Source organism: Anolis sagrei, chromosome 3 (assembly GCF_037176765.1).
Source record: "Anolis sagrei isolate rAnoSag1 chromosome 3, rAnoSag1.mat, whole genome shotgun sequence".
NCBI classification, from domain to species: Eukaryota; Metazoa; Chordata; class Lepidosauria; order Squamata; family Dactyloidae; genus Anolis; species Anolis sagrei.
Genome location: NC_090023.1, coordinates 253,525,167 through 253,538,243, shown reverse-complemented (window position 1 = coordinate 253,538,243; position 13,077 = coordinate 253,525,167). Strand labels below are relative to the sequence as shown.

Sequence of the window (13,077 nt, the reverse complement as noted above, 5' to 3'; positions counted from 1 at the left end):
CTAAACTACTGTAAATACCTTAATTTACAATTGGTAACCTTAATGACCTACAAAACAGTTTCTATCCTTTGCTTAGTTGCATCCAGTCACACAGTTTTACTCAGGAGATGCTGTCCAGTACTGGGCCATCTATCTAACATACAAAAGTTTTCTCAGTATTAGGCATCTTTCCAAACAGAGTTTGGAGTGTGACAGCAACAACCTTTGATTTGCTTGATCTGCTTCTTCTTCTACTTTGAGCATACAAACCAGTGAGGTACCAAAGATAGAAACTAACACACTTCAAATCACTTATGCTCATATTTACATTCACCCTAGGCCTGACACTGTAGAAGTAACTGAAATATTATCTTTACCATCAAAGAATACCAGAAAGCATGTAGGTGCTTGCAATCCTGTATAGTCAATAAATCACTTCCTCTGTAGGCAAAGAAAAGGGAAGTTTGCATATTTATAAGGACACTGAGGATGAGAGGTATTTAGTATCCACTTTTGGTTCTCCATGTGCCCAAGCTTCAGACACCAGTAAGTGGCAAAGTGGCACTATCATTTTGGAAAGGTGCGTGAAATAGAAAACACAGCCAAATGATTTATATTCCACTCCAGTCTAGTCTAGAAAACTCTATAACTAAGTTAATGCTGAGCATGCTATACTTTCTGGATGAGGGAAAAGGACAAGACAAGTACACATAGCAGCTCACCATGACTGGGAAAACAACAAAAACATACAATTTCCTCAGCTCCTCCAACTCAGTTCCATATAGTGCAAGATGGAACTAAAACAACCTCACAAATTTAGCTTCCTCTCAATTTGTTTGCAGATGGGGAAAGAAAAAGGGATCAAATTATCCTATGGGCTTAAGAGTTACCTCTATGATACAAACCTCAGAACAAGAGGAGGAGGAAGGGATTACATAAATGTAGCAGTAATTCTTCAGGTAGAAATCTCTAAACTCATACAAATGAGTTGTCTGCACTGTTTAGCACATAGTTCTTTAGAACCTTTTAGAGCTGCCACACAAATTTTAGGGTCATAGCCCTCTCCACTATTAGGTGTCTTTTCCTTCATTTCATGCCCAAATATTGAGTGTCGTGAAAGCAGCAGCATCCAAGGATCTAAACCTGCGGTTCTCAAACCGTGCTCCGGGGATCCCTTAGGACTCTGTGAGAGCTGCTGCTGCTGTTGTTGTTGTTTTGGCAGCCATCTGCTGGGGGTGGGTTTTTTTTTCCTGCATGGCAGAAAGGGATTGGACCAGATGGCCCTGGGAGTTGCACTGAAATACTGTTAAGTTTATGTTGGTAAAAATTCTTATTCATTTTAAATATTGTATTATTTCAATTATTATTATTTGAACTGTGCCGATTAGCTTACCTAAACACTCTCCATCCAACTGCCACTGGCCCAGCCCATGCCTGATATATGCATACAGTATATATAATATATAAACATTTCTTGAGGCACCATAAGAAACATTTGCTTTAAAAGGGGCTCCACGGCTGAAAAAGTTTGAGAACCCCTGATCTAAGCAAAAGCAACACACAGTGAGGTCAGGGCCAGCAGGATTGTGTCAGTTCATAGATGCTCACTCACAGAACTAGTTAGATATGCAACCTGACCTCCTCCTTCATAGCCTCTGTGACTCACACAATTGGGAAACTAGTTACCAACCCTAGGAGAAGGTCATCATGCAAGGCAGGGAACGAGTACAGGTTTCCCTAGAGAAGCAGTGTCACTGTATTGTGCATCTATCCTGTAGAGAGAAACTGAAGTTAAAGATTGCAACCAGGGACGATCTTTTAAATATTCTCCACAGGAAAACCTCTCAAGAAAGCAGTAGATCCAGCTGGAGCTCATGTGGAATGAAATCAGCCCCAAGTTTGACAGTCTCTCTTGGCCAGTTCATAGGCAAGATGAAACCATTTTGCTAACTGCTGTGAGGAAACAGAAAATCTTTTCTTCTTTGAAAAGTAACAAATGAAATGTCTCTGAGATTGTCTGAAACTAGCAGTCCTATCAACATAGAAGACAAAGGCTCATTTAACTGCAATACAATGCAAGCCTGTGGTAGAATTTTGCATTAATGCAGGTTGCATTGAGTGCTGAATAATGGGAAATGCCAACACCACATTAGGTGGAAATGTAATATTTGACGTGAAAACATTATCACTCTAGAATCAAAGATAAAGTTGATCCCCTCAAATGTACATAACTCTCCTGATTATCTAGCTGATGGAACTGTGAAATCCATCTTCCAGGTAAGTAACTGGATACCTGAAAAAATTCAAACGGTGGTCTGCAAAGTTGAGATACAACTAACTCTATGTCCCACTGAGGTATTAGCCTTGAAATTGGAGGCTGAAGATTTTTGTACACTTTTGGAATCTTAGCACTTGGAAACAGGAAGCCTTATCCCCAAACTAGAAGTTAGCTGAAATTGCAGCAAGCTAACATTTCAGGGAGGAAAATGAAATACTTCTATCAGACAAGGATATCAGAAATTCCAAGGCATGGCTTCTGTGTATATGGCACAGAGTTTCCTCCAGGTGCCAAGAGTACAAAACATACTCCATTTATAAGTGTAGCAGGCCTATGAGTCAAAGCACTGACAGTCTTGTCAACTTGAGGCAGAGAAGCTAAGGAAGTCCCCTCAAAACTAAGGCTTTTGAAGTGCTGCTATCAGGAAGGATGTTTTATTCTTCATTGATGTTTTTACAAAATGTAGACAATATGAATGCTTCAGGACAGATGCAAAAGTGGAGCAAACCAAGGCTGTCTTGGCCACCACAGCATAATTGGAATACACCTTGACTAGTCTCACCAAATTTTTGATATTGCTCTGGTGATTATCAAAAACAGAGGAAAAACATACACGACGGGGTGTGATTCCATTGTCATAAAAACTTGTCCCCTGACAATATATCCTGCATTGGTTGTTCTTGAGAGATGCAAAGAAGTCCATTCTGGAGTGCTTCAGCTACAAAACACTATTTGCATGCACCTACCATTTGTGGCACAAAAATAGCGGTGGTGAAAGCATTTGCAAATAAATTATCTTCTGCTGAAAGATCAAGATGTTTCTGCTGGCATACCAATTACATAGATGGAATGTGAGAAGTGGGGTGCTAAAGTTTGTTCCTCTTCGTTCATTTAGGTAATACCATATTTACATGAATCTAAGGCGTACCTTTTTTGACTAAATGACCATGCCAAAATTGGGGTGTGCATTACCTTCATGTAATATGGTAAAGTGTGGAAGAGTGGGTGGGCACACGCACAGAAGCAGCAGGAATGCGCACCAGCCTCCCTGCCTGCCCCAAGTTGCACTGTTTTTGCTCCTCCTCCTCTGCTCCCAGTGCCCACCCCTTCAAGCCACTTCACCAGGACCTGCCACTCTCCACTGTTTGTGGAGAGCGGCAGTGTGCACAGTGCACACTCCAGCTGCCTGTCCTGTGTGCCTGCCCGTCCTCTTTAACCTTTTTTCTGTCCTTTCCACCATTTCCTCCCTTGTCTTTTCTTCTTCCTCTCCTTCCATCCTTTCCCTCTTCCTTTTTCTTCCTTCAATCATCTTGTCATCCATCTCTTCATCCTTTTTTTCTTCCTCTTTCCAACCCTTTTCCATCCCTTTCTTCCAACTGCCTTTCCTCCTCATCCTTTTCTGTTTTCTTTCCTTCACCTTCTTCCAATCTTTCCTTCCTCCCTCCTTTCCCTTTCATGCTTTCTCTTTTCTTACCTTCTTTCTATTCTCCATCCATCTTCTCCTTTCTTCCCTCTCATCAACTTTTTTTTTCTTTACCTTCCATCTTCCCTCCTTCCAATTTCCCTGTTTTCTTTTCCTTCCATCTTCCTATCAAGGGTTACTTGATTCTCTGGTGTTACTTTCCATAAGGTGGCAATCTAACACTTTAATTTCAAAGAAGGAATTATAGGCACAGAGCAACTGTAATGTACACCAGTGATTATCAACCTGTAGGTCCCCAGGTGTTCTAGCATACAAGTCCCAGAAATCCCGGCCAATTTTCCAGCCATTAGGATTTCTGGGAGTTGTAGGCCAAAACACCTGGGGACCCACAGATTAAGAACCACTGATATAAATGGCCACTGATATAAATGGCTACTCAGGTTGAGGCTGAGAAAAAGGGCATGCCAAACTAAACATTGGCCAAACTAAACACCATGCCAAGAAATGGTGAACAATTCAATACAATGAATTGTTGATGAGGTGAATCAACTATAGGACTGAAGCAGGACAAAAGCAGAGGAAGGAAAGCCATCCTGAACTGTTTGGACACTCTGAAAGAATTGTCGTCCCAAAGGTCCAAGGTAGGATTAAGCCCTTCTGTCTTTTTTAGACAGGATGAAATCACAGAGCATCTACAGGATTGATGGTAGAACTGGCATGGGCAAACTTCCAAGGTGTTTTGGACTTCAACTCCCTATTAGCCATTAGGAGTTGTGGGAGTTGAAGTCCAAAACACCTGGAGAGCCAAAGTTTGCTCATGCCTGTAGTAGAGGGACAGATTCAATAGCACCGGGGGGGGGGGGGGGCGGTAAAGTTGTTCTTTTTCTTTATGAGAGTGTCAGGAGAAGATTAATATGGATCATCACAGCAGAGGGATTGTCTGCAAACTCTATAGTATGCCTATCTGGACAGTATCAAAGTTAAACATCGTTCTTCCAACACTCAATTTTGAAAGCAACAATTATTATTTTCAGTTATATTTCTGGGTCTCCAGAAGAATGGGAAATAGTTCCCAGTACATGATAATATCAAATTGGTTCTCAAAGGGACTTTGAGTCTGAAGCCTAGTGAATCAAAGAACCGGCTTTAGTGGAATAAAAATATTTCTGTCTCTTATCATGACATAACAGAATCTGGAGACAATGAGGGCCCTGAACCATGAGCTCTTGCAACTTCATTTGCCAAGGCTGCGAAGTCACTACTGCAAAGCACATGTATTTGGAAATTCCATCAAGCTAACAAACAAGATAGAAATCAAAACTTCCTCATTTCACAGCATTGTTAGGTAACCAAGATATGCTGCATAACTTGGCAGTGTCAGCCTGTCCTATTCGAGCAATTTTCCCAGCCTCAGGATATATAAATAAGAGATGCAAGCATTTTGGGGATTAGCACATGCAAAGCATTTTTTGTTCCACCTTAAACTGATTTAAACTTTGGAAGGGATGCTAGTCTCAAGAGTATACTCAAATGGCGAGTGCATGTATCTGAAAGAAAGCAACGCTTTATTACCAGTTTTGCTTTCTACCTTTACATGCTAAAAGTTTTTTAAGTAAAAAAAATGATAGAACACAGCTCTTTCAGTGGCACTGGAAGCAAGCCAACTTGAGCTATCATAACTGTTCCAATCTTTCCACCACTTCTGTTCAATAAAGAATACAGATGAATCACCGTAGTCTATAAATGCCTTACTTACCCTGCAGTGAGAATATATGCCTCTTCAAACAGCACTAGGAACCTTAAATAGATTGGAACAGTGATGACACAGGAAGATAAACATCTTTCAGGCCATGATTAATTCCCTTCACATCTCTCACCCATCTCATCAGGTGGTTCCTAACCCTAAACTGTGATAATTTTGATAACAGAATCTGTTACTCTGCCAGACTGTGGGAGCACATGACACCCCCCCCCCAAAAAAAAACAGAAAAGGCAAGAGCATGTTGCATATAAACGACTTTGTGTATCTGAATGTTTGATTTCTATCCATATGAAATTTCTTTTTGTGCCTCCACCTTCATACAATTCAGTTAGATCAGGAAATCTAACACTGCATTAAGTTCACCCTTTTGGACTTCTTTGTGGAGCCAAGAACATATGAAAGAAATTTATTTCTCCTTGCCTTCTAAAACTGATTATGGCAGTCAGCAACGGCTTTCAATGCCCTGTGTTCACTGAAAGATTATGAATAGGGTATTTCCAGAATTGTGGCATGAGAAAGCTCTAATAATTCACAACTACTGCAGTTGTTCTCAAACTTGGAAATGGCCAGGAAAGGCTTCTTGACATGCAACTATTTATGTACTGGCATCACCATTCTTACCTTCTGATCTGCATTTTTCTTCCTGTTGAGTGGAATGGAAATTGAACAAGTCTGATGTAAGACATTACTGAAGTCGATCAGAAACTTTCAGTGGTATTTAGGTATCACAATAGGAACTTTTTTGGCCAAAAAATTATCAGAAGCAAATAAATAATTGTGGAGTAGTTGAATTGGAAGATGCTTTCAACACATTTTACAAAGCAGATCACAACATACACATCCCTGATCAATTTTCCATTGTAGGAAATTCTCAAAAGCAACTGAATAAACCATGCATTGTATATGTTGCTAAGATATGGAACAAGCATTACACAGTGACAGAGAGCACACAATTCCCCTTTAACAGGTCTAGTGGCTGTCAGTCTGCTTCCAAGTATAGTTCAAATGTCTGCTTATAATCCATAAAACCCCATATTACCTGGGTAAAAACTATATGAAGGATTATACTTTCCCCTATGAGATTTTCAAGAGGTCCACATATGTTATTGCCATGGCTCTTATAAATAGGTTTACTGGAAATGCAAGAGAGGACCTTTCCTGTGACGGCACCAGTTTTGGAACTTCCTTCCTAGAAAATTAGGTTGGCTCCCCTTTATTATCATTTTTATTTTGTTCCAACTTGCTTTTTGGGATGTTTTAGTGTGTTATACTCCTTTTATCCTTTGCTTTTCAACTGATGCGTTAAATGGTTTCAATGGCATGGACATTTCATTTTAAACATAATATATGTATTTGTTTCATTTCTATTTCTTTGTATCTTTTAAGCCTACTTGATTCTGAGCTTTGAAGGAAAAATAATGTATTAATGATGCAGCACAATCGTAAGGGCTGGGATATTGCAGAGAAGGTTAATCACCAAGCTGCAATAAATCTTGCCAACCAGAAGGTTGATAGTTTGAAGTCCAGGTTAGGATGAGCGCCTGACCTTCCACCCAGCTTCTGCCAACCTAGCAGTTCAAAAACAAATGTAAGTAGATAAATAAGAACTGCATTAAAGCGGGGAGGCATTTTAGGCATGGAGTTTTGATCAGAAAAAGGGAGGATGTTTACAAACTAAGAAAAGCTTGTCAGCAAGGAGAGGAAGTGACAGCACCCCCTGTGTCTGGAACCGAGCACAGCCTCCAAAAGGCCAAAAGATGGGAAAGCCTCTCTCTCTCTCTCTCTCTATATATATATATATATATCCCCCCAATCTGTTGTCTACCTTGTCATTGTATAATCGGCATGAATGTTTGATGTATGTGTGTTCTGTGATCCGCCCTGAATCCCCTTTGGTGTGAGAAGAGCGAAATATAAATACTCTAAATAAATAACTACTGTAAATAAATCTAATCCAAACATTACTGCAGCAATAGGGGCAAAATTCATAGGATTAAGAATTCAATGTTAACATAAACAGTTTATTTACAAATGTTTCTGCAAATATAGAATTTTTAAAAGATACAGAATAAGTGTCACAATTTATGCCAGAATACAAGTAGCATCTGTGGTTAAAGGAATGAGAAGCTAGAAGTCGCACCCACTATTTCTCCCTAATACACAGAGCAAGTAAAAGATTAATTTCCACAGAAAGTGTTAAAATTATATTACGAAACCTGATTATTCCATAGATGTTTTGCTGCAAGGGAAAATACCAGAAGTATAAGAAAAACCACAAAGCGAATGTTCCAAAGGAATTTATATAAAGGCCTTTGTATAAAAAAAAAAATAGCAGCAGTAGATATTGAAGTCAAATCTACATTTTATCTCCATACTGAAATCTGTGCATGAGCAGTATGTATTAAAAGTGTTTCATTATGTTTTAGAAACTGCTTCTTTTTAAAATGGTCTCCATCAAAGATTATAAATACAATTATCAAAAGTGATTTTTTAGAGCAGTTCCTATCTTGGGAAAATTTTAATTTTGTTAAACCTAGCAGCTGAACATTAAATCAGTTGAAAAACTGGTGAAAATATTTCATGTTTTCCACTGAAACACCAACATCTCCACAGTGCCATGAAGGAATAAAAAAATATTCAGGCATGTAAAAACCTCATTTTTTATATCCTACAAACACAGGTTGATTTCTGTACTTTAAAAATTCAGCATGATTTTTACTGTAGAAATTAGTTCATGCAGATGAATGAAACTCACAATATATGCTGTCAAAATATATTAAAAAATACTGTTTTAGGAACAAAATTCACCATCCTCAGTCAGTTGGTATACCATTGATTAACTTTCAAATTTCACCAAACGCATTCAAATACCATTTTATTTATGAAGTCTTTACATAGAGCAAAAATATTTTGATTATGCTGACAGAGTAACATGTGCAAAGAAAAAGCTTATTACCCAAACCAAGGTCCAGTCCTTTACTTTGTTTTGTAGACAAATCAGACAACTCTTGATGCTCACCTTAGTGTTATCTACAAGTTTACTAACTGCCACTAAGTGCTAGCTAAGTACCTCCATTCATGTCAGTAAGGGATTGCTTGGGAAGCCAAACCACCTTTTGGCCAGCCACAATTTTATGTTGTGAGTCCATTTCCCACCAAGTTCATATCAAATGAGTAGTCGATCGACTTAAGGTATGACTCCTTTTTTCAAACACCGACGGCAGGTTGATCAAAGAAGGGGAGTGGATGCCCTGTTAAAGAGAACGGAAGAAATATTGACTCATCTCATTAGAAAGAAAGAAATCCCAAAGTATCCCCGTGGGTGGAAGAGCCAAGTGAGGAAGTTATTTAAGAGGATCCCAGGAAATACAGAATTCAGGCTTTCAAAGTTCTGGCAAGTTATATTCAGCAATACTTTGAGATATATATGTGCAAAATGTATGTCAAAATCAGAGCTCTTTTTCAGACTTTGATGTTCAGTAACATTTCTTTTTCAGTTTTTCTAGTCTCAAAAATTAATTTACCGTATGTACTCGAGTATAAGCCGACTCAAATATAAGCCAGGACACCTAATTGTACCACAAAAAACTGGGAAAATGTATTGACTCGAGTATAAGCTGAGGGTGGAAAATGGAGCAGCTACTAGTAAATTTTAAAATAAAAATAGTGGACATGTAATATAGTTAAAGAATTTTGGGAAATAGTGGTGAAAGAAACAAACAATATGATTAAGAAAAAGGTCAAGAAACCCCGGAAATGTGCCCATTAGGACTATTTAGAATGCATAACAGTGCAGGAGATGAAGAAATTTGTCAATATTGCTTTGTTGCGGCAAGACTAATAATAGCCAAAACTTGGAAAGGGGAAAAAGAGTTATCTATTAAAGATTGGAGAGATAATTTGGTAGATTATATCCAAATGGCCAAGCTGACAAATAGCAGCAGAGGAGGAAATAATGAAGAATTTGCAAACAAATGGCACTTGGGTATTTGGAAAAGAAGACGAAGGTAAACTTGAAGATTACCATAAAGGGGATTCAGTCAAAGAAGATATTTGGGTAGTGGTTTAGCAGTGTGATCCTTTTTTGAGGGGCTTCGGAGGTCATGAGGTGGGGTTCATGGGTGGGGAGATAGGGCGTTAAGAAATATTAAGGTATAAATAATTGTACAACCAAATCTGATTGATCATATCTTTAACTAAATATTCACTCTTTTGTAAATATTTTGCATATTTTTTCTTTTTCTTTTTTTTCTTTTGTTCATTTGTTTTGTTTTCTACATACACTATAAAACAATAAAAATGTAAAACAATAAAATTACATTGAGGCATCAGTAGATTAAATGTTTTTGAATATTTACATAAACTGCAATTTAAGATAAAGAATGTCCAACTCTGATTTAAACCATTATTCTAACCTTCTTCGCTATAAATTACAGCCAAATAATAATAAAGTAAAATAATAAATGTAATAATAATAGAGTGAAATGATAAATATAATAAAAATAAATAGTGTAAAACAATACATGTAAAAATAATAATAGAGTAAAATAATAAATGTAATAACAATAAATAGAGCACAATAATAAATAGAATAAATAATAAATGTAATAAACACAATAATTATAGCACGGTAAAATAATAAATAAAGCTGAGAGGGACTTTTTCAGCCTAAAAACAGACTGAAAAACTTGGCTTATACTCTAGTAAATACGGTAATTGGCTCTATTAGCTTGTTCACATTTCCAAACAAAATATTATTCTTCCATCTAACAGTGAGGTCAAAAGCCTCCCTGGATAACAAGAATGAATACAAAACTCTTTTGGTTTTTTTTGGTACAGGTTAAGTTTCAGGGTTGCTTAAAAAGCTGCTGACTGCCCTTCAGTTTTTCTTCCCTGCATTTACATCCTTTGGGACATAAACATCTTCTCATGATTCCGCACCACATCAACAACAAGAGAATGAAGCACAGCACAACTTAAAAATATAAAGCTGATGAAAAAGTGATGACGGAAGTTATCCTGACTTGCTCAGACAATCTTCAAAATTATGATTTAATTGTAATGAGGGTCAGGGTTCAAAGCCAAATCCCTAAACACCACATTTAAAGAGAAACACCAGAATTTTAGAAAACGTGGAAAGCAAGCCCAAGACAAAACTGTATCCATGGTGAACGTATCTTCCCTTACAAAGAGCGTTAAGTAAAAGAAAAAGAATTAAAGCATCTCCCGGTATGAGCAAAGTGTGCTGAAATCCCAAAATAGATCCAGAACCTAAATCAGGGGTGAGCAGGAAGGTCAAGGCCCCAATTTCACCCTCCCCTAGATCATAGCAGAACACACATTCATTTTTAGAAATCAGAAGCGTCTGGAAGTTTACTATAATAAAAGGCCATTTGGGGCTCAAAATGGACCCAGAGGAGTGAAATAACCTTCGGTGGTCAGTCACAAAAACAATTTAGACGCTTCTGCGGGTATAAAGGTAAAGGGGGTCAAGAGTCTGGGACCCTGACAACCCACAGGCAATATTTTTCCTACCCCTGACCTAGAGAACTTAGTACAGGTTGTGCACCTTATTAAAGGAAAGCTATTTTGCACCCAAAGTGTGTCCAAAGAGGTGATAAAGCTCACTTTAGGCAACCCTTTTGTCTCCACCCGCTTCGTCATTAGTGGTGCCCAAGCAAGAACAGGCCAGGGAGTGGACATTTAAGGTTTCCGAGCTGGAGGCAACTCTCCCCTGCCGATCATGGGAAGTACAGATCAGAGGTCGAAGCCTAGCAATTTGGGAGCTCCCATCAATAGAGTTGGAACGCTGCACACTAATAATATTTTTAATTGGTCCACTTAAGGAGTATGTAGAAGAGGAGCGAGTCATCTAAAAATGGGGGAGGAAGAGAAAGCGTTATCTACATGGTGCATTCAAAACCAATTTAAATCACTCATTTTTTCCAATATCATTTATTTTAGGTGGAAGAAAAAAACACAATGTAGTTAGCTCACAGACCAAGGGCAACAAATTAACAATTTTCTTGGAATTCTTTCATTTAAGCTCAACTGGAACTGCAGTAGAGTCCCGCTTATCCAACCTTCGCTCATCCAACGATCTGTATTATCCAACACTGTCTGCCTCCCACCCGGATCAACAGCTGTTTCAACACATTGCAATGTTTTGGTGCTAAATTCATACATACAGTAATCACTACATAAAGTTACCTTGTACTGAACTACTAATACAGTCGATTTGTTGTGAAACATGATGTTTTGGTGCTTAATGGGTAAAATCATAAAGTAATTTGACATTTAATAGGCTTTTCCTTAATCCCTCTGTATTATCCAACATTTTCGCCTACCCAACGTTCTGCCAGCCCGTTTATTTTGGATAAGTGAGACTCTACTGTAGTTTCACTTTCTAGAGATTAGGATATTGTTACCCAGTATGACTAACCATCTCCATTCTTATTTTAAGGAATTTACATTCCTCCCCTCCCAAAAATTGTTTCAGCTGCTCAGGTTGCGAAATATGGTATAATGAAAAAATATTAATTACTCAAGTAGCTTCTTTAGGAAGAGATCCCGAGGAAAGAGCAACAACTGGTTTAAACTTAGTTTAAAATGCGTCTTCATTCCATTTCGTACTAACATAGTGGTTCTCAACCTGTGGGTCCCCAGATGTTTTGGCCTTCAACACGCAGAAATCCTAACAGCTGGTAAACTGGCTGGGATTTCTGGGAGTTGTAGGCCAAAACACCTGGGGACCCACCGGTACTAACAAAATCTGCTATTAGGAATATCCTTTACAGAGGAAAAATGAATTTCTTGGAAAATGGGTGCATGGTTGTAGCTCAACAGTATCAGTACTATTTCCAAAAAGGCTTATAAATCATTACTACAGGAAACATTAGAAATTTCTTCATATTATCTTCCAGGTGTAGAACCATGTAACTGTACAAGAACTGAAGGGAGGACTAAAGAAGAAACGAAAATATCTCGCTCTCGTGTTGTAGATACACCTTTTCTAGAAGGAGGCCTAGCTATACAGTTCCAGAAGGAAAACTCCTTGGGAATATGAAATTAATTGGGTTGCTGTGTGTTTTACGGCCATGTTCCAGAAGTATTCTCTCCTGACGTTTCACCCACATCTATGGCAGGCATTCTCAGAGGTTGTGAGGTTTGTTGGAAACTAGGAAAGTGGGGTTTATATATCTGTGAAATGTCCAGGGTGGGACAAGTGTGAATGTTGCAATTTGAGGCAAGTGTGATTGTTACAAAAGATCCTTGATTAGCATTGAATAGCCTTGAAGCTTCAAAGCTTGGCTGCTTCCTGCCTGGGGGGAATTGTTTGTTGGGATGTGATTGGTTGGAACTGATTGTTTCTTGTCTGGATTTCCCCTGTGTTTGAGTGTTGTTCTTTATTTATTGTCCTGATTTTAGAGTTTTAACTGCAAGGTTTTTCAGTGTTAATCAAGATGATCAATTGCAGCATTCATACTTGCTTCCAGTTCTTTATCCCACCCTGGACATTCCACAGATATATAAACCCCACTTGCCTAGTTTCCAACAAACTTCACAACCTCTGAGGATGCCAGCCATAGATGTGGGTGAAACGACAGGAGAGAATGCTTCTGGAACATGGCCATA

The 13,077-nt window shown here is 38.4% G+C and overlaps 1 protein-coding gene across 8 annotated transcripts in view; it reads right to left on the bottom strand.

The window, feature by feature from the left end:
- Positions 1 to 7,442: 7,442 nt before the first annotated feature.
- Positions 7,443 to 13,077, bottom strand: part of ECT2 (epithelial cell transforming 2) — a 63,382-nt gene continuing 57,747 nt past the window's right edge. For 4 of the 8 annotated variants that reach the window (XM_060767509.2, XM_060767511.2, XM_060767510.2 and 1 more), the window contains 2 exons: positions 11,071 to 11,314; positions 8,610 to 8,693 (listed from right to left, as the gene is read on the bottom strand). In XM_060767509.2, the coding sequence (XP_060623492.2) occupies positions 11,072 to 11,314 (243 nt within the window). In that variant the 3' untranslated portion in view covers positions 8,610 to 8,693; position 11,071. Of the gene's footprint in view, positions 8,694 to 11,070; positions 11,315 to 13,077 lie in introns of all 8 variants that reach the window. The other 4 variants (XM_060767513.2, XM_060767517.2, XM_060767515.2 and 1 more) reach the window with 1 other exon arrangement.